Source organism: Gouania willdenowi, chromosome 6 (assembly GCF_900634775.1).
Source record: "Gouania willdenowi chromosome 6, fGouWil2.1, whole genome shotgun sequence".
In the NCBI taxonomy this organism is placed as follows: domain Eukaryota; kingdom Metazoa; phylum Chordata; class Actinopteri; order Blenniiformes; family Gobiesocidae; genus Gouania; species Gouania willdenowi.
This window is the reverse complement of record NC_041049.1, coordinates 48,795,497-48,817,969: the sequence shown is the minus strand read 5'-3', so window position 1 is coordinate 48,817,969 and position 22,473 is coordinate 48,795,497. Positions and strand designations below refer to the sequence as shown.

The 22,473-nt window shown below is 35.7% G+C and overlaps 1 protein-coding gene and 1 long non-coding RNA gene across 2 annotated transcripts in view; one reads left to right on the top strand and one right to left on the bottom strand.

Annotated features, from left to right (window-relative positions):
* Positions 1-16,349, bottom strand: part of mrpl23 (mitochondrial ribosomal protein L23) — a 51,131-nt gene extending 34,782 nt beyond the window's left edge. Inside the window, exons 1-2 of the mRNA XM_028450229.1 lie at positions 16,214-16,349; positions 14,853-14,976 (exon numbers count right to left, since the gene is read on the bottom strand). Of these exons, the coding sequence (XP_028306030.1) occupies positions 14,853-14,857 (5 nt within the window). The 5' untranslated portion in view covers positions 14,858-14,976; positions 16,214-16,349. The remainder of the gene's footprint in view (positions 1-14,852; positions 14,977-16,213) is intronic.
* LOC114465307 (uncharacterized) lies at positions 701-19,503 on the top strand. Its single transcript, XR_003674296.1, has 3 exons — positions 701-845; positions 10,106-10,109; positions 19,492-19,503. It is a non-coding gene; the product is annotated as an uncharacterized LOC114465307 (long non-coding RNA).
* Positions 19,504-22,473: the final 2,970 nt, after the last annotated feature.

Sequence of the window (22,473 nt, the reverse complement as noted above, 5' to 3'; positions counted from 1 at the left end):
TCTCGGATGTGCATATTGGGGGACGGTGACTGCCTCTCGGCTTGGGAACTTGGGGGCGTCGGGGGGTCGTTCGGTCGTGGGGTGGTGACTGGGGTTCCCTGGCCCCTGTTCTTTCTGCTGGCCTGGTTGCAATCTTCGGTTCCGGGGTAGCCACTTGGGTTTGCAGTAGCGGCTTTTTGCACATACATTGGTCTACAATGCACTGACATGCCTTGGGCTGTGGGATAAAACCCGTACTGGGCTTAACTTCGACACATTGATCCCAATACCTGTTTTAGGTATTACCACTCACTTCTTCCCTCTGTCCACAGCCACCCACCATTATACCTAAGCTTCAAACTGAGTTCATATACACAATATACACAACTACAACTTCAGATCTCACTCTCACTTTAAAATACTACCTTCCTTACGGAGTGCTGGTGAGTAGTCACAATAATGCAATAAAATAAATTCATTATTTAAATGCAATAACAAAACATGTATTGCTGTGTCAAAAAGATTGCACTTCTTATAGTGTTGACCTCGATAGCATGTGCAGACAATGTAAAAAAAAAAACAATCAAAAAAAGAATAAATAAATAACAGGGATATCCAGAAGCATAGGCGGCGGGCGGAATCACCGACTACTCTCTTTCTGACGCTTTCTACTCTTAAACATGTTCATAAATGATTCTTTACCCCTTTAGCACCAAAAGAATATCTGTAATATTACGTGAATAATCTGTAAAAGTCAGGTTTTCTATTAGCTCTGTCTGCTAGCGCATAGCATCTCTTCTTCAGTGCTGCATCCCCAACCAAACACTGGGATACCAGCTCCCTCTGCTGGTCGAAACAACTATCTGGTGGCTGCAACTGAAGGAAAACAATCATTCTCTCTCTAAACATTTCCTCAATAATATAATAAATCTGAACATTCACAACATAACTAAATTCAACTAAATTAAATAAAACATTATCTAGGGTATATGTAAGATATATTATGAATATTAATGTGCATTGATACAACTAAATATATTAACAAACCAACTACAAGCCAAAACACAAAAATTATGGTATCATGCAGATATGTTTACAGTGCCAGAGAGCATTTTACAGAGGGACTACTAAGAAACCAAGCACCCATACTACTGGTTATACTATAAGTTGGTACATTTTCAACTGGAAAGACTGGAAAAATATATCATGCTAAGAAAGTGCTACAAATAAACAGAAGAAAAGCCAAAATTACACTAATATAATGCACCAAAAGCCACCATATAGCATAATTTTTGCAAAATTTTCAGGGTGGGGCATCCACCCCGACTCCCCTAGGTGTCGCGCAGCACCAACTCGCCGCAAACTTTAGCCTCCTAATATTTTTTAAGACTACTACTTTTTTTTTTTTTTATGGACATCTCTGAAATAAGCAATAATAATTAGGGAAGGTTTGACATATTTATTTTCTGTATTTCCTCATGGGCTGCCATTTCAAAGGTTAACTGTGGCTGATAACCACTACCTTGCCACTACCCACTGTAGCTATTTACAGTATATTTTTAAGTTTACAACACATTTAACATAACAAATGTCCAAATCCTTTCCACAGAACTCTATAATCATAGAAGAGCTTAAAATACACACCAACAATGATCACCACAGTCACAGAAACTGACACTTGATAGCTGTTTTCTTTCTGACCCAAGTAGATGTATGACTTTCACTCGGCTACTAAACCAAATCAAGTCTGAAAGAGAGCTTGAGGCAGAAAGCTGAGGAGAAAATGTTGAGTTAAACAAGTACATAAACAGGGCTAAACTTAGACTATGGGTGTGGTGTATCAACAGTGATGCATACAGCATCTGATCATCTTAGTATAAACACCCATCTGACTCCACAAGCTAACCTTTCACACTTCTGCCTCTGGAAGAAAGAAAACCTTCAACAACTGGTAGGGCTAAGGGCATCGTTCCTCAGCAACTGGCGTATATATTTATACACTAACACACATGATACAAAGATTCCTGGGCCAAGATGATGAAAGAACTCCAAACACAAGAAGTAGAAGGGCATGGAATGACGCAGACGATGGATTAGGTTCAATTATGCTCTGTTGTTGCCAAGCAGGTTTGAGGCAGGCACAGTGGTTTCTTTGTCTCAAAAATCATCTAAAACGATATATTGTTCTGCATTGTGAAAGAGGATGTGTTACAGAGCAACAGTTAACCTGAATACTTGATCAAAAAGCTGTTTCAACAAAGAAAGGTAGCTGACTCATAAAATAAACAGAGCATTGATATTTTTATTTCTTATTCTTCTTTTAATAAGTCATATCCATGAGTATTTGGCCAGTGATTGAGTTCAACCAGTGTTTTTCTTGTCACATATTATTTTCTCTTCTCTGATTTTTACCTGATCTGTATAAAGGATGTAGCTAAAGAACTGAAACTGCTTCTTGAGATGTTTCATCAAACTCTTGTCAGGCTGTTCAGTTTTTAAATTTCACTCATGGTTCATGAGTAAACAATTGATCACATCCCCAGACTTAACTTCAACTAAGTATCGTCATGATTGTAAACTTTGAATATAGATACACCTTTTTCATTGAGAGCAGTCTTGATCTTACTAACTGGTAAGAAGTAGCTTTTGTTTTTACCAGTGGGAAGAATCTTCCTTCATCCAACACACTTGTTGTTTGGCTACTACTTTCTTCCTGGTGGGTTTGTTTTCTTTTTTAACTAGACAAAACAAAAACAAGAAGGCACATCTATCATTCTCTATGTCTGGTGAGGGAGATGTAGGTAAAAGTGCATGACAAAACAGAAAGCTTTGAAAGTGTCTGACAATAATGTTTTGTTAAGACTAAAAATGTTAAGAAGTACACCTGCTGGTTAAAGAGACAAGTAAACAAATCCAAAATGGACTGATTTTAAAGTTATTTATTCACAATGATCTTTAAAAGAAATATAGACAGGTTACTAGTACAGGAGTGTGAGTGAACGATTGATGGAATACCAACATAATAATCCAATGCCATTACTTTGATCAACCATTGACATACAGTATATTACTTGTACATATTTTGCACAAAGTGCTTAAGCGAGTTTATAGTAGTTCATAATGTTTATAAGCTTTTTAAACTAAATGCTACGGTAAAAAATATGTTTTAAAAACCCTACTATTGAGAAATGTGTTAGATATATAGAATCTCTGGCCCTGTTACACTGCAAACCAGACAGATGTACTCCAGTACATAACCAACATTCGTTCTCCTTTTCTTACCGAATAGCCAAAACCCATGAAATGTAAATTAAATCAAAACACTCAGGGATGCTAAGCTACTACTGTAGCCATAGACTGACGGAAGTGAGGATGCCATCGGCCCCTCTGACTACCACCAACAGTCACGTACACAGCACATTCCTACTAGGCAATGTGGGTAAAGTGTCTTGCGTAAAAACTCAATGACAGATACCACTAGGAGGACTGCCCCCCTCCCCACTGTGGCACCTGTGATTTCCCATCCAGGTACTAACCAGGCCCAGCCTTGCTTAGCTTACGAGATCTTTCGAGATCAGGCAATGACAGGCAGATATGGACACCTGATTGACCTGAACTGCTGTGACATAGGATGAAGCAACTGAGTCTCCATTAACCAGTTCCTATGAGTATTCTGGCTCGTTGTTGCCAATTACATCATGAACTTGGATCATTTGTTTGCATTGGTATACTAACAATCTTGCCCACTGGTATGAAGAGGCTTTTCTTTACCAGTGGGAAGAATCTTCCCTCACTCAACACACTTGTTGTTTGGCTACTACTATCTCCCTGGTGGGTTTGTTTTCATTTTTAACTAGACAAAACAAAACAAAACACATTCATCATTCTCTATGTCATCCAGCAAACATCTGTAAGCTACTTTTAAATGTAAAACGTTTGCTGCACATGTCCTTTTCTTAAACACAAGCTAACTCAAACTGAAGTTGATGATCACTATGTAGAGGGAACCATCTTTGTTAATTTGATATTTTTTGGTCATCAAACAACTAACTGAACAATTCACTTATAGATTAGAGCAGTGTTTTTCAAATGGGGGTACGCGATGGCACTACAGGGGGTACATGAGAGAGAAAAAAGAGAGAAACATTTACAAATTAAAGCATTAAAAATATGAGGTTTTATGATGTTTATTATTAGTTAAAAATGATAATACTAAATATTACCAGCAACTCACAAAACGACAACACAAACACACAAAATCACAGAAAAATCTACTGAATGATAAAAAGAACAACAAAATACACAAAATGGCACCAACAAAACACTTATTACCAGCAACGCACAAAACGACAACAAAGATATAGTAAATGAGAGAAAAACACACAAGATCACTCCAAAAATAACAGAGAAACAACCAAACGACACTAAAAACACACACAGAGATATTTTTAAATAATACCAACAAAACACAAAAACTACAACAAAAACACACAAAATAAGATAAAAAAATATATATACTGTATATAATGAAAAATAAAAAGGACAACAACAAAAATACAAAATACACTAAATCACACCAAAAACTATGATTGAAATTATTTTAATTAGAACATGTTTCCACAATGAGATTCTTTCAAATGTGTTATCACTCATCCATACCATCATTATGCTCTATAGTTGTTGTTTTCATAGTATTCTCAGCACTTGGATTCAGAAATAAGAGAAAGGGTTACTAGAGCCATAAAGGTTTGAGAATCACTGGATTAGAGTAAAAGATTGACCTGAACTGCTGTGGCGCAGAATGAAGCTACTGAGTCTCCATTAACCAGTTTCTCTGAGTTTTCTGGCTTGCTGCTGCCAATTACATCACGGACTCGGATAATTTGTTTGCACTGGAAAACTAACGCAGGTTAGCCCAATTTACAGATCAAGGTTTGCAGGCTCTGCAATTTTGTTCACAGTCATCACTTCAGTCAGTAAATACAAATTCAATACTGCAGTAAACAAGTAGTTTAACACATTAGCTTTTGTTACGTGGCAATTCCAGATGAGTTCAGGGTGCTGGGCCGGGTAAACCCCTGAACAGGAAGCCAGACACAGGGCTAAGACACAGAAATGTAAAAGGTGGGGGCCCACAAGCAGGACCAGGGATCTCTTTACGAAACAATGTTATTCTGGCCAACAAAACACTCATAAATCCTTACCTTGGTTGAATCCAAAGGAAGGATTTTGTTGTGCTCTGTTTCTCTGACACCAACTCAACAGATTCAAGTGAACAGGATTAGTCTCGTGAGTGACTTAAGAGTAAGCAAGCAAAGTGCTGCTGTTAACTAAAATGTAAATGTTTGAGCAACATGATGCCCAAAAATGAAAGGCTGCACTTGACATGCATTTCGCGCTTTGAACCGAACTTTACTTGCAAGAGATGATTCAGTGACCATCATGCTCTTTTTGGTGACTTTGAATCCCTCTTAGAGAGGGTGCTTGTTTTAGCGACTTAAAATGGCAAACCACAGTAAGTCTTTTAATGTGGCTCCTGGGGTTGATAGAAAGTTGGCCACATCTACTTTGGGCCTTTTTATAGCCTCTGTTTTGGGCTACCGATTAGTTGTAAGAATTACCAACGACTGGAACATTGTATTTGCAGCCACACGTTTAAGTGTAAGAGAGTTCAGGCTAAGAATGCTTACAGCCTAAGATTCTTAGGAAACCTATTTCTTCATATCAGTATAGCTAAGCTAAATGTCTGAGTTTACTGTAGGTCAGGCTTAAATTGACAACAAGGCAGGCCAGTTTTGGTAAAGGCTAAATCTACAGAAAAAACAATAATTATTAAATAAAAGCTTGTTCTTCAATAGCCCTCACCTTAGTTTGAAGGGTTCAGGATTTCCACACACATTTAAAAAATATTGCAAATGGGAGACAATCTAGAGATCATAAAATATTGATTAGATCAGACATTAAAATGCTACATTGTTCAGTTGCACATACTTGTGATTAAATGTTTTGTGCACTTGTAGAAGCACTAATCTGTGAGTAAAGAAGAATTAGAATTTAGAATGAACTTTTACGGTACTTATTTGTAGGAAAAAGTGTAAATTGTCTTAACTTATTGCTAATTATGCCATTATTGTTACTAGTCCGGCCCACTAGAGATCAAATCGGCCCAGAACTAAAATGTGTTTGACACTTTTTTCACAATCACACTAGTTCAGTGTGATTTCCTAAAAGGACAACTAACAACTTTTTATTGGCATATGTGTCTAATGCACTGAATCCCAGAGACTGGGTCAAGATTTATTTGGTTTTGCCAATAAATTTGCAGTAGTATCGTTCCACCCAAGTCCCACAAACAAAGACGTCATCACGTTCATTTACGACATACGCATTGCATTACGTCCTCATCAAGCGACTCTGGGTTTGTTAACAGTACATGCTGTTAATTTCATATCTTCTGTTGTGTAGGGTAACTACACGTCCAGATTTACCCAGACACGTCCTCTTTTCACAGCTGGATTATACAAACGGACTGGGTTTCCCAGGGCCGCTGAACGCAACATGTTAATTTATATGACTGTAACTCTGCTCATATTTGCTCTATTGGAGAAATTCCACCAGTTTATGAAAGCTAAGAAGTTGCTCTTTACAGCCAGTAAATTTTACTCACAAGTGACAGAAACATTGAAGATGCCGCTTTGTTTTGACGAAATCAACACAAGGAGAAGAGAGTGTGAGAGAGAGAGAGAGAGAGAGAGAGAGTGTGTGAGAGAGAGAGAAAGAGAGAAAGAGAGAGAGAGAGAGAGAGAGAGAGAGAGAGAGAGAGAGAGAGAGAGAGAGAGAGAGAGAGAGAGAGAGAGAGAGCAGGGGAGAGAGAGAGCAGGGGAGAGAGAGAGAGAGTAGGGGAGGGGAGAGGAGAGAGGGAGAGAGAGAGAGAGAGAGCGATAAAAAAAGACCAAATAACAGAGGATTTAATTAAAAATGAAGACTCTTGGATGATAAAAACCACATGGATGGAGGATCAAAGGGACTCTGAAAACAAAGGAAGGAAACTGAGGCCTATAAGTTAAGGTAAGATTCCGTTCAATTTCTGGCTCAATAAAATATCATTCTGCTTTGTGTAGGTAGTTTTTGTGTACATTAATGTAAGTGTAAATAGATGCTTTTAATGTGAATTAATGTGTTTTTGAGTCAGGTAGAATCTGTTAATTTAAAGTGTGCGTGTGTGTGTGTGTGTGTGCGCGCGTTGTGTCCATCTGAGTATATTATCTCCATCACTTTTATTTCTTCTTCTTTAAGTCCATGCAGAGTGGACACGCCCCTACCTGGACCTTAAAACCATGAGGCGGACCCTCCAGTTTCCATCATCTGGTTCTCGACCCATCATTCCACAGACAACAGACAGAATAAAGTTCAGAGTCAACATGGGGACAATAAGATGCACTTATTTATTAAAGTATCATTTAATGTTCATTAAGCCTTTAAGTTTTTTTTTCTCCATACTTTTAATTTCTAGGAGAAGTTTTTCATTGTCTCAATTATATGATATGTTTCAAGGACAAATTGTTATAATGCATAATAAAAAGTGACTGACTTGAGTCACCACTAATTTCTAATTGTTTTTAAGTCTTGGTATAAATAGAATTAACAGGACAACAATAATGTGCATGGCTGCACTAATGTTGTACCCATATAATAATAATAATAATAATAATTATAATAATAATAATTATAATAATTAAATTATAATAATTATAATAATAATAAATAACCCACTGCACAAATCTGTGATTATGACAAAAAAGTTAACTGATGCTGACATTGAAATTTTGTGTGACAATAAAGATATACAAGTTATTTTGGGAAGAGTCATATTTATAATTAAAAGTTATGATTGTATTATATCATAAACTTTATAATTCTCAGATTTGTAAAAAAAAAAAAAAAAAAAGTCTTAAGACGAGTCATATTTAATACAAATCCACAACTATTTAGATATAAATTCAGATTGACACACCAGTCAGTCATTAGTAAAGGTCATAATTAATAAAGTGTACGAGAGGAAAAATTTACTGAGATATGACTGCGACAACCTATTAAAATCTATGTCAGTCTTCCTGTTCAGCTGTGAAGGTCAGCAGCTTTCTGATGAGAATCATGATTCCTCCTCTGACTTCACCCTGTTGTCTTTAGCAGTTGCAACTTTATTCTTCTTTTTTTTCAAGTTGAAAGTGGAGAAAGATCACATCTGACTTTTCCTAACACACACACACACACACACACACACATATATATATATATATACAGTATGTATATCAGCCTAAGCTCTGTCATCTTGGATGGTGAGAATGAGAGTAACTAACATGGTTATTTATCAATTAACTACTTTCTAAAGAAAATACATTCAACATACATTTAAGCCACAAAAACACAAATGTTTGGGGGCAGAATTTTGAAGATAAAATAAAAAGCTAGTAAGCTACTTATGATTAGCCAACTCAATTAAATCGTACTAATGTCAATTACAGCTTAATATACTTAAAATACTTTTATTTGAACACCAAAAATGTTTAATCTTCCTGATAATACTGCCTCAAAGGAAAGCACTTTTTTAACATGAAAAAAGTTTCATTGTCATTCTCACATAACATAGAAATGGAATTTAAAAGCATGGTATGTTTCCTTTAAAGAACTATCACCTAATACAGGTAATAGTGTTTTCATTTATTAATCACTTTACAGTGAAATTCGTCTCCTTTCCCTTAGGGGTAGCATTGGGCTTGGATTCGAACATGGATGCGCCATTTCTCCTCCTCTTCTAATTTGAGGAAAATTGAAGGATTTCGGAAAAAGTAGAGTTCTTTCAAAAGGTTCAGATGAAATTAGGGATGCACCGAATATCCGGCCACCAATATATTAGGCCAAATATTGCAAAAAAGCAACATTCGCATGTGACGCTATGATGCAATAAAACAACGTGCAGTGATTTTGAGTAGGAAAAGTGTGCGCGTTGCTGCAGCAGCTCCTCCTTTCCACACACACACACAACCAGACTCTCTCCTTTCCGCTTACCACTCTCCATTACCGCGTAAAAGTTGGAAGACGTCCAATTCACAACCAAGTCCGTGTTAGCGCACTAATCCGTAAACATTCCCCATCGTTTTCCTCCTTACACTACACCAGGTGTCGCTGCATAGACTGGTGTAGCATTAGCATGGAGCCTTAACAGCTGATGTGTGTAAACAATGGGTTCGTGGCTCCAAGCAGTGACTCCCAACACAAACGGCAGCAGTTTGCATTTACATATATGGCAATAAAGTACAATATATATTGTATATTAAACAGCAGTGTTGTTTTAGCTGTTTGAGTGTTGGAGAGGGAGGAACTCACATGTAGGAGGAGTGTTAGGTGACGTCACTGCCAACGTGGGCAAAATCAACTTGCCCATTTTTAAAGCTGAATTTTTACAAAATGTGGAATAACAAGGAGGAGGAGGGAAACGGAACTTTTTCAACTTTGTCCCTCTGAATGAGGCTTAAAGGGATTGTATATCACTGTAGCAAAACCATTATAAAGTGATTTTTTCATCATACCTCCCCTTTAATGCTTTTTTTTTTTTGGAATGCATGCTTTGTTTTATTTGAAGGCCTAATATATATGAAAAACTTTGTTTTTTTTTTTTTTTTTAAAAAAAACAAAGGCTACTTGAATATTTAAAAAATGTCAGAATATTCAATAAACATTTACTTTCTTTAAAAAACATGTCTAAAAATGTTATTCTAGGCTATTTATGCACTGTTTAAAAAAATAGTGAAAAACTTAAGAACCCCATTCGATATTCGGCCAAGCATTTATATTTTATTCGGCTTCGGCCTCAAATTTTCATTTCGGTGCATCCCTAGATGAAATATGACTGCCATCATGTGATAAGCATGGGAAAGGTGTGAGATATCTACAACTAAATCAGTTGGTATTTTACACAGTGATTGGTGCTTTCTCAGTCATTTTTACTTTCTCCTGCAGGCCAAGTTAGATGCTCTAAGGGGCCGGACTTGGTCCCGAGCCAAGAATTTGATACATGTGCCCTTAGATGAACGTGCCAACTAAAAATAAGCCAAATACAGTAAAGATGTGTAATAAAAATAACTTTGATATGAAGTGTTGAAGCTCTTTTGTACATTCAATCAGCCTAACAGCACGTATGAGAACTGTTCTCATACATCTTGCTGACTCCAAGTGTCGTCATTTTTCATTCACTAGAAAGTAAACACCAAGGTACAACAAACAATTCATTACAGCGATACACACACTCACAACAAAGTACCCAAATACACACACCACACACCAAACATCAAAGTACAGTCCGTCAGAGCGGCTCTTAGCGGTGAGATTGAAACAGGAGAGCTTTTTCTAACAAAGATGAAGGGAAAAAGAAAGGCGCCCCCTCATTGTTGACCCATCATTGTTAGGTTCCAGTTGAGATACACACACACAACCCACACCACGTCTTTCCCTCCCAACTACACAGACAATATATATAAAGAAGAGGCTCAAGACTATGTATCAAGATCATAATAGCAGACTGTTTATAAGAGAAGCTATTGAGGAACCTGAAACTTGGCGAGGCGAGAGACAGCTGAGAAGTTGTGAATACAGCAGCAGCGTGTGAAGGATTTCATTTAGTGTTGGTTAAACAAAAGGAAAAGAAATTGATTGAATAAAGTAAAAATAAGTTACTGAATATTGTACAGTGAGACAAGTCAGGGGGGGGGGGGAATAGTGGACACTCATATCCTGACTAGCCTAATGACTTCACAGCACACCAACTGAAGTTAATTGGCGTAAAAAAATGACCCAGTTTTCGACCTGTGTGGACCACATCAAACAGGTGAACACAAACAGTGCGTGATTGTTTTGGCCAATATAGGTTCATTTGAATAAATAGGTCCAGAGTTGTTGGCAGAGTAAAAAGACATTGTGAGTCACTGTGAAACAGGGTCAGCTTTCTAAAGTGATTACAGTGAGAAACCACAGCTTAGTCTGGTTTCATAGTTATTAGTCTGCATAACATGTAATGTGGCAAGGCCGTAAACTGAACACAAAACTCAATGGTGTGTTCTTTTCTTTGTCTTTTTGTCAGCGGGAACACACCAGGTGAGGCACAAGAGCTCGACCAAGGTATAAGCTGAGAAATTTGATGATGTTCCAGAGCTGCGAGTAAATGCCTGCCCTACACAAAAGACGACAAGAACAATCAAAGACAAATACTTCCCTCTAGCAGGCCAAATGGAAATTTTGAGTGGCAAAGTCCTGATGTCTCAGATAACATTGCCCGTGAGGGACAGGGTTTTGATGTGAAGCATAATATTGAAGAACAAGACACTAAATCGCAGCTCAAGGAAAAAGTAGCAGGTATTGCTGAGTGAGTGAAATCAAAGAGCAGTTCCAGGTATCAATGAGAAACTAATAACAGTACGTAGAGTGCCAGGTGTTGCTGAGATAAAGGCTACTTTGTGTTACTGCCCTGAGAACATCAACATTAGTACTTCTCTGGACGGGTGCCCATATATGCAGTTCAGCCAATCTCATTGGGCTCAACGTTGAAATTCCAAACTACAACAAGAGGGGCCGTATTAATAGGCTTATGTTAGAATGTGTGTTTCTGTCTCTATTTACATTGTATACTAAATCTCCTCTTTGCCAGATATTGGCAGTTATCAGAATCGATAATTCTAATCATGGTACATTCATCATTTACACTTTAGAAGCTTGTAAGAAATGTATATTCACATTAATAATCATACAGTAGGTCCAAATGTAGGATCACCTCTATTTGTTTTTGAAAAAATGCAATTAAATGTGCAATCTTTACCTGATCTGGATAAAACTCAATGGAGTAAATGAAGAACCAACTCAACATAACAGCTATGAATTGTTATAAATCTGAGAGCTTTCAGATTCTTGTATATATCTGTATTATTATCATTTTATTTAATTTTTCTACTGTAATGTGTGAACTTGTATTTAAACCTTGTTTAATTAACAGTCTTTTACTTACAGTAATTATGTACGTTTTCTTTTTTCTTTGTTTAGTGTTTCTTCTTTTCCTTTGTAATATTTCTCGAGCGTCAGAAAAGATATGAATTTTTAAATGTTTTAACTTTCGCCAATCATGACAGATTGGGATTTTTATGATTTTTTCCAAATAATCCAGAATCAGTATATTGATCCGGATCCTCTCTATAATTTATTGGAATCTTCCATGTTTGTAAGGTCTATCTTTGGTTAAAATGTTGTCAAAATCTGCTTAGTACTTTTGAAACAAAAACAAACAAACAAACAAACAAATGAAAGCCGGTGAAAACATGACCTCCTTGGAGGAGGTAATGATGTTGAGGGAACAGTGATTGGCCACTTCAGTCTTTCAATAATCCATGCACGTCTCCAATGTATCAAATATTTCCAAGAAAAAAAAAAACTTGCACACCCTTAAAAGCAAACATGCATCCTGCATTCACCCCATGTTAAGTATATATACACACACCCTATTCTCACAAAGATACACACACACACACACACACACACAACACACACACACACACAACACACACACACCACACACACACACACACACACACACACACAACACACCACACACACACACACACACACACACACACACACAGTTATGTAAGCACCCTAGGAGTTTGGCAGGGTACCTGGATGAAAAAAATACAGCTTAAACTCAAACTTCACATTCACTCCCCTGTGTACCTCTCATTGCCAGAGAAGCTACGCTAACCTCAACGACCTTACACTCACAGAGTAAACCCAAATAAGCCTAAATCTGCAAAGTGCAGACTGCTTAAGACCTGTTTTTGTGTGCTGGGAACACTTGGGTTCTGTTTATTCAAACCCTAGGGACAAATACGTTGTGTAGACTGACTTAGTTTGATGTTTTTAGGTTGATTTCATGTGGGGTCCTGAAAGATTCCTGGAATAAAGTACGGTTTCTAAAAGGTGAGTGTAATATAACATATTATAAAACATGGCTCACAGACGTATGATAGAGAATATTTTACAACAGTAATACAATCAGCATTGGCTTGTATTGGTTTAGTTAACTGAACTTTTAAAATGATTAACTATTTATACCTAACCTTTTCATATCACTTTCAATGGAAAATTTTAAAGTCATTACTTTTACTTGATCATAGGAACCACACTGAGCGGTTTGGAAGGTCTATTCACGAGGCTTGTTACGCCACCTGGTGGCCATAATAGCAAAGTCCAATAACACAAAGTTTGGTCAAGAGAGGTGAAACCCTTGTTTCATAATCTAGAAATTCTTTCATGAGAAGCAGCATACTGGACTGCATCAATTTAACCAAGTTAAAATTAATTGAGAAGAAAACAAAAATGACAAAGCTGCCATTATCAGTTTGTTTATGCATAAAATCATCCAGAATTAGGGTCAATTATGAATGTAATCACGTAATTTGTAATTCATTACAATTGAAAAAACATGTTGCTGTTATAATATATTTGAGTTGTAATTTAGTTCTGATAATTGCCTTTGTAATTGTAATTGGCATGGAAATTATATATAATCTGGCATTTTACAATGCAATTAAAACAACAAACTGGGGAACCATGTTATAGTTCTATGGTTTACACATAGGCCTATGTAGTAAACCATTATTTAAAATGTGGTACATATCAAGTTTACCTGTTAGTTCTCTTGAGGATCATGTACCCTTTTTTTAAGTTGAAATCTAGGGGTAAACTCACAGAAAAAGGCTCAAGACAAAATATGAATACCTATATTTCCATGGATAAGGAAGGTAACCAACAGATGAAAAACAAATTGAATGATAGATAATATTATTTTATGTATTCTACAGCTGAGTTAAGGACAACAGGTTAAAACCGATCCGTTATCAATAGACATGCTAACAGAAAACTAACACAAGAGGAAGGTTACGTTTTATTACCTTTTTTTTTTTTAAAGGCTCAGTAATTGTGATTTATGTAATTGAAACTTTAGTAACTGAGAATGTAATTGTAATTGATTCCAGTGGGAATAATAAACTATCACAATTTGATCCGAGGGCCACATGATCACTATCTATGTCTTTAGCATAATTGACGATCTGAGCATTTTTGGTCTTGTGGTTTTGCTTTTACTCATAATGGTTGTTTTTTGTGTTCTTGTTTGTACTTGTGTGTGTTTTTTCTGTCATTTTCTGCATTTGTGTTGTTCATTGTGTGTTTTTTGGGGTCATTTTTTTGTTAATTTGTTGTGGTTTTTCTGTATTTTCCTATCACTTTTTGTAATTTTCTTGACAGTTTGTGTGTCTTTGGAGCTATTCTGTAATATGTTGATGTTTTGTAGTAATTTTGTTTGTAAAAGTGGTTTACTGTGTCTTTCATTGTTATCATTTTATGTTTTATGAGTTTTGTGCATCTTTTGGGGAAAAAATTGTTCACTTTGTTGGCTTTGGCCCCTGGGCCGCCAGTTGCCCATTGTCTGAGTTAGGCAATGTTACTGCTGAGACCTTTATTTAAGCAATACCATTTTAAAAAAGGTCATATGAAAATATTTTTGCTAGATTCTTGTATGTTTTTTGTTTGTTTTTTTTTGTGAAATAAAACAGCCTCAAAAGGAATTTGAAAAAAAATAAAAGACTGCAAAATGTGCGATTTCTCAGATATTGATTAATCAAATAATTGATTTAAAATTACCATTTGATAGTAATATTAGACCAGCATAGACAGATTTTGAAATATATTCCTGCAATTTGGCTGTTTTATTTGGACTGCTGTGTTCTAAATATATATGAGCTTAAGAATGATGCAAAGTAATTTCAACTTACTCCATTGGAATGCGAAAACTGGACAGTGTCTGGAGGCTGCTCCATTCCTGGTCTCACAAGAGTCAGGAACCAGTTGGGTCTGAAGATCCTCAGCTGGGGGTTACCCAGCTGGTAGAAAGGGTATCTGAGAGGAAACAAAGAGTCTGACTATTACATCCATTAAACCAGTCTCATTAGCTAGAAAAGGTGAACTCTAAAACACAAAATATCAACATTTTAAGGTTGTGTTGATTAGAAAAAAAATATACAGTCTCAATATTTCCTGAAATTCGTAGTACTACTAAAGACACATGTCTGTAGTTTATAATTAGAATTTTGTGACTCCCACTGATGTAACGTGTGCGCACCTGCTATGAATGATCTGTACAGCAGCACTAATGTAAATATTAAGAGTCTATCTCTTTAACTGATCAGACAAAATGCCAAAAAGCCACCAAAATGTATAAAGAAATCTAAATGTGCTTTCTTTTTTAAGCTGTCACTGCCTTGTAACGCTCCTTTTTCAGTTCGGTCTGTAATTCGTATATATATAATATATATTATATATATATACACATACACTCTTTTTTTTTCTCTTTATGGAAAATGTTCACTTCTTCAGCAAATGCCAGCTATTGTGCATATGTACCCTGATTTAAAATATATATATATATATATATATATTAAGAGTCTAAGTAGCTTCTATATGAATGACAGAACCCAGGGTTTCACAACATTGGCTAAAGTATAATTTCCCTCAAACTTCAAAAGCACATTATCATCCTTTTTTTAAAAAAAAAATAATACAAAACTACCATGCATTCTAATGCATGATAGTTTTGTATTTTTAAAAGGATAATTCAATTTGTGATTTCTAAATAATAAGAAATGATCATTGCATAATATTCACAAATCCTAAATTATTAATTACACTTCAGGAATTCGCATCGATTATTACAATTACCAAATAAAATCACAAAATTCCAGATAGCAGAGATTTGTTAATTATTACACAACATTAGCTATAAGTTATTCACCCTGGGTAATGAATTAATGCTTCATTTCAGCGCTGACGTCAGTTTGTTTTTAGCATAACTTGCTTTTGGAAGCTAATTTCTTGTCACACAATTTAATTTCTTTGAATGACTTATAATGTATACCACACCCAAAGCATTGCTTTAGGTAAACCTATTCACAACAAACAAAAAAATCTCCAAGTCTAAACCCAACAAGCTACATATTAGGTATTACATTATTTGAAGAAAAAAAAAAAGCTGGCTAAATACTATCAGTATCAGAAATTACGTAGCAAATATTTCAACCACAGACCAATGCGTCTTCTTAATGCACATGATTTATGTAAGAAAACACCTTAAACTTACATTATCCTATTTACTGGCATCCCCGCAGTTGTTTAACAAGTTAAACGATGTCTTTTTTTAATTTTTCAAGGTTGACAAACACCACACGTGTGGAAACACTTCCGGGGACAACGATATACTGCGCAGGCGCACTGACCCCACTTTGTGATTCCTTCTTCTTCTTTTAGTTTAATGGCGAGTTACAAACATAACTAAAATACCGCCACCTACTGTACCGGAGTATGTAGCTTGATCTTATGTGTCACTAAAATATTGTATATATGTATAGATAGATAGATAGATAGATAGATAGATAGATAGATAGATAGATGGATAGATAGATAGATAGATAGATAGATAGATAGATAGATAGATAGATAGATAGATAGATAGATAGATAGATAGATAGATAGATAGATAGATAGATAGATAGATAGATAGATAGATAGATAGATAGATAGATGGATAGATAGATAGATAGATAGATAGATAGATAGATAGATAGATAGATAGATAGATAGATAGATAGATAGATAGATAGATAGATAAAATAAATAAATAAACAAACAAAACACACATAAAAATAATAATAATAATAAGCTAACTCCTAACTCGCCTTACTAAAAGGTAAATCTATAAAATATCTGATTTTGGTAGAATTATTTGCTATTATATCTGATTTTTCATTTCCTTTTACTCCAACATGTGCAGGTAAAGGATAAGAAGTCTACTCATTCTAAACAAACTTCCAACATAGAATCTTCTCTGTCAGATTTTATATTTTGGATACTAAAGAGAGCTGGTAAAGAATTAACACAACATACTATTCTGTCTGGTTTTACTTCCTCCACCCATTGTATAATAATAGCCATCATTTTTGCCTATAAACTCATTTGTGATTTCGTTGCCAGGTTGGAATTTTTAAATCTGTGTTTGCAAACCAACCGTAAATTGATTTATTAACAAAATAAACTGTCCTTGGACAATACGTCGCTTTTGCCTCATATCCATATGAATGTGAAGGAAATCATGTTTATTTAAGTAACAAGCACCAAGTTTGTAAAATAGCCGAAATAAAAAAAAATGAATGAGCAACACGCTTTCATTTCTTAAAAAATAGCAGGAAAATGTAGATATTTTTCAGTGTTAGAGTTAGAAGAGGAGGAGCTGCCTTTTGAATACATCTAAAATAAAACGAATGCAATTAATTAGCCAGTCCAAAAACAAATTGGCATGTGACAAAATTATCATTTATTTATTCTTGTACTTTGTTTTGCAATTTTTGTGGTTTTCTGCTGGTTAAAGTTGCAGCTGAGTTTTCATTTGATGAATACAAAAATACTTCATTGCAATGCTTCAGTGCACATGTCACAAATACTTCAAAATAGTATTTTGGAAGACGAAAAGCTTCATTTTTTAAAGAAATATTATTCTAATTCATAATGTGCATTTATTGCATTTAAGAGGAAAAATTAATTATTGAAGTAAGCTAAAATTATATAAACATATGCCTTTTTAAGAAATAAATTGTATTAACATTCATTTAGATATGCTGAAAAATAGGTTTATTTGTATAGCGCATTTCATACACAAGGCAACTCAATGTGGTTTATATGATCAAAAAGTGCAACAGCTTAAAATCAATAAGAACATTTAAAATCATCAGTAAAATCAATTAAAATCATCAACAAACACATTAGATCAACAACATTACCAAAAATCTCTCTCTCAATCATACGCAGTAGAGAAAAAAAGTGCCTTTAACTTTGATTTAAAAATGTTCACATTAGATGCTGACTTCAGCTCTGCTGGCAGTTTGTTCCACTTCTTTGCAGCATAACAACTAAAAGCAGCATCACCATGTTTACTGTGAGCTCTGGGCTCCACTATCTGAACTGTGTCCATAGATCTGAGAGACCTGCTGGGTTCATACCTGACTAACATCTCACTGATGTATTCTGGACCAAACCCATTCACAGATTTATACACCAGCAGCAGAACTTTAAAGTCTATTCTGAGGCTGACTGGGAGCCAGTGTAAAGACTTTAAAACTGGAGTAATGTGTTCTAACCTCTTTGTTCTGGTTAAGACCCGAGCTGCAGCGTTCTGAACCAGCTGTAGCTGTTTGATGCACTTTTGGGAGATTTCTGTCAGAAAACCATTACAATAGTCCAGTCTGCTGGAGATAAAAGCATGGACCAGTTTCTCCTGATCTTTCTGAGCCATTAAACCTTTCACTCTGGAGATGTTCTTTAGGTGGTAGAAGGCTGTTTTTGTGATAGATTTGATCTGACTGCTGAATGTAAGATCTGAGTCAATCAGAACACCAAGGTTTTTGACTTGGTCTTTAGCTTTTAAAGATCGAGACTCAAGATAATTGCTGACAGCAGTCCTCTTTTCCTTGTTACCAAAGACAATCACCTCCATCTTGTCATGGTTTAGTTGAAGGAAGTTTTCACTCATCCAGCAGTTTACTTTTTCTAAACAGTCACACAACACCTCAATGGGACCATAGTCATCTGGGTTCAGTGATAGATATAGTTGTGTGTCATCTGCGTAGCTCTGATAATCAACTTTACAATTCTGTAAAATTTGTCCTAAAGGAAGCATATATAGGCTAAACAGAAGGGGTCCAAGAACAGAGCCCTGAGGAACCCCACAGGACATTGGTAATCTGTCAGATTCAAAGTTTCCAATGCTTACAAAATAGCTTCGCTCCTCCAAGTATGACTTAAACCATTGCATTACTTTTCTATTTAGTCCAACCCATGTTTGCAATCTGTGCAACAAAATTGTATGATCTACAGTGTCAAATGCAGCACTTAGATCCAACAGAATGAGAACAGATACTTTTCCTGAATCAGTGTTCAACCTTATGTCATTGATCACTTTGATAAGAGCAGTTTCTATGTTGTGATGAGAACAAAAGCCTGACTGAAATGTATCAAATATTTTGTTGAATGTTAAGAATTGACTCAGTTGGTTGAGGGCCACCTTCTCAATGGTCTTGGCCATGAATGGAAGGTTGCTGATTAGTCTATAGTTAGCCAGTACAGAGACATCCAGTATTCTCTTTTTGAACAGAGGTTTGACAGCAGATACTCTCACGAATTTTGGTACGGTGCCTGACTGGAATGAGCAGTTAATTATTTGACACAAATCAGTGACAATTGACTTTAAAACAGTCAGGGCAGGGTTTTTCAACCGGATTCTTAATTTTATTATAATTATGTATTTGCTTATTTTTAAGTGTCTATTTTGCACAATTAAAAAAGCAATATATAATATCACAGAAATAGACATACAGTGCAGGAAGAGGCAGAAAAACTCAAAGAGCTTAAATAATAATTATTATTATTTTTCAAAATAAAACACCACACAATCTTAAACAACTGTATTCTATACTTTCATTTTCTCAAATATAATTCTAGTTCAAACAAAATGCAGAATAATAGCTAAGCTGGCACATCTTGTTACTTTGTGGGGTTCTCAAATGGTCTCACCTTTTTGCCACGGTCATTAAATCGAAAATAGCTGTTGAAACCACATACTGTATATACTATAATATTTTTTAACCATACATCTATATATGTTCCTGTGCGACGTGCATTTCACAGCATGCCTGTCAAAATAAAAGACAAGTCCAACATGAGAGACATTAAGTATTTATTCATTTTTGACCAGCTGTCTGCGACATACTTTTGAGCCCCGACCCACCAGTTGAGAATTGCTGCACAAATCCTTGCTACGATGCATTGTAACACTATAAAAAATATGATAAAAAAAAATAAATAAATAATAATAATAATAATAATAATTTTAGAGGGGAAAAAAGTCTCTAGGGGTCGCCAGAAATTTGTGATATAAAGATGGGGTCATGACCAAAAAAATGTTGGGAACCTCTGTTATAGGGTGAAGATTTGCATGTATGAAGAAGTTGCAGCAGAGGGAGACCTTGTCCTAATTCCTGCTTTATACATGGTGAGTGGTCCAATATCACTTATGATGTGTTTGCAGTTAGAGTTTAAATTCATTCCTCCTTCAGTGGAACATGAGTGCCCAGTTTAGCTGATTCAGATCTGGCAGGAAATGGACTACTCCAAGTGCTCGGATGCTTTGGGAGAGAAGTTTCCATCACTTAAGATGCCATTGGGTGGATTGTATATACTCTTATGTGTGTGATGATCAATGTGCCTGGGAGCAGTTGTGCTATTTGATATTCAGTTATTGTAAAGATAACATCTAAATAGACCGCCAAAAAAAAGTATTGCATACCAATGAACTCATCACTTCTTTACATGTTTGTGTATTTGAAACGTGTCCATCTGATATGTGAGTGTACTAGAGAGTCACAAAGGTTTATATGGGTCTCCTTTAGGAAGAGCAGTGCCTATTACCTCAGTCAGGGTGCCAATATTTAGCAAAGTTCCAGCCAGGGCAGACCAGGCAAGGTCTAGGGGGAGTATAACTCGCAACATGAACCTCTGCAATCTTCAGCCAAAGGTCTGCTCTCACACTGTTGTCCAACTCTCCCATTTATAGATGCAATTTAAGCCTGTTTGTTAATGCACATTGTCAAGCATGTGTATATGGAAAAAAAGTTTTACCATGTAACCTGATTTTATTAACCTCATAACCAGAGGTGAAGTACTCACGTTACTGTAATTGAGTCGCCTTTATAGGTACTTGCACTTTTTTGAGTATATTTCTAAATCAGAAATTGTACTTGTACTTAAGTACATTTTAAAAGAAATAAAGTCATTATTTACATTTCTACAACCAACCAATACTGAGTAAATAATTATTTTTTGTGATTTTTTTTTTTTCCATTTCATTGAACTAAAAAATCCATATGTTCTTAGTCGTGCCATTTCTGATCAACGCACAGACACTTTCTATGGTTCAGGTTGTAGGGTTCTACCTATTATGTTGTTGCGCATTTGTCATGGCACTGTTTTAGAGTTTATAAATGTATCTATACTTAGAGTCTGATATTTTTTTAATTTTGAACTGAATTCATTGGTGTTATTTTGTTTAAAAAATAATTGTACAATTTGACAAACCTCTTATTTTTTACAGATGCCTTTGTAAAAAACAAATTAAGTTCCAATTGTGCAACAATTGGTCTCTTCCTTTTTAAGTTTATACACAAGATGTTTACTGTATGCAAGGGTTCTGTGGCAAGATTTATTGCCAAAAATAAACATGGGGGGTGAAAGTAACTAGCAACTATTACTTTGAGTACCATTTAATTGAGCTACTTTTTACTTGTACTTGAGTATTTTATTAATGGCATACTACAATTTAAATTAAGTAACAGTACATCTACTTGAGTAGGATATATTAGTACTCTTTACACCTCTGCTCTTAACACAAAGGTTTGGTACTGCTGCTGTAATTACCTTTTTATTTTATCATTGCAAGTAATTATCCCAGTTAAAGTGGTGGCTTTTATTAACAGTTGATTGCAGAAAATATACTCCCTTATGAATATGCATGCCTGTACATAACCACCTGTTCAGCTGAGTATTTGTGGGATTTTTTTTCACTCATCAGCTCTTGTTTACAGGTAATCATCATAGATACTGTAACACAATGTGAGAATATTTTGGTTCAGGGAAGTGGAAAGTGTCAGCGTCTCAGTTGAAAAAAGGGGGGGAAAATGACGGGTGGAGGAGAGGAGGTGATCAGACGGAAACAGTTCAGGCTACAGCGGGATTATCCCGCCAAGTGCAGGCATGGAAACTTTCCCCCTCTGAAGATGTTGTATGTATTAAATATCTTGCTGTAGAAGAAGAAAAAAATTCAATTGAAGATCCAGACATGAAGATGGAAAAGCTTGTCAGCTGAAGTTTCTGCCTTGCTTGAAAAAATGTCCTCACGTTTAAGAAAAAATAATGGTACAACATCTCTACTATCAACTAAAAAATGCCTTTTTCTCTATCATAAATAGACGGGAACATGAAATCAATTTAAAAACAATTGGTACAAAGAGTGAAGAAAAAAATGTTTTGACGAGGGGGGGCAACACGGAGCAGTTTGATCTCAACTGTGCTGCAGATTAGTAGGGCTAGGCGAAATGAACCAAAACTCATATCTCAATATTTTTAGGCCGGACTCAAAATGCCACTCACTTTGTTGTTGTTGTTCTTCTTCTTCTTCTTCTTGTGAACACTAGTTAAAATACCTACTCCTCTGTTAGACTTGAATGGATCGGGCTGAATTTGGTAGGTATAATCTATGGATGTGTACGCATCGACGCTCATAGCCTGATTTTCGAT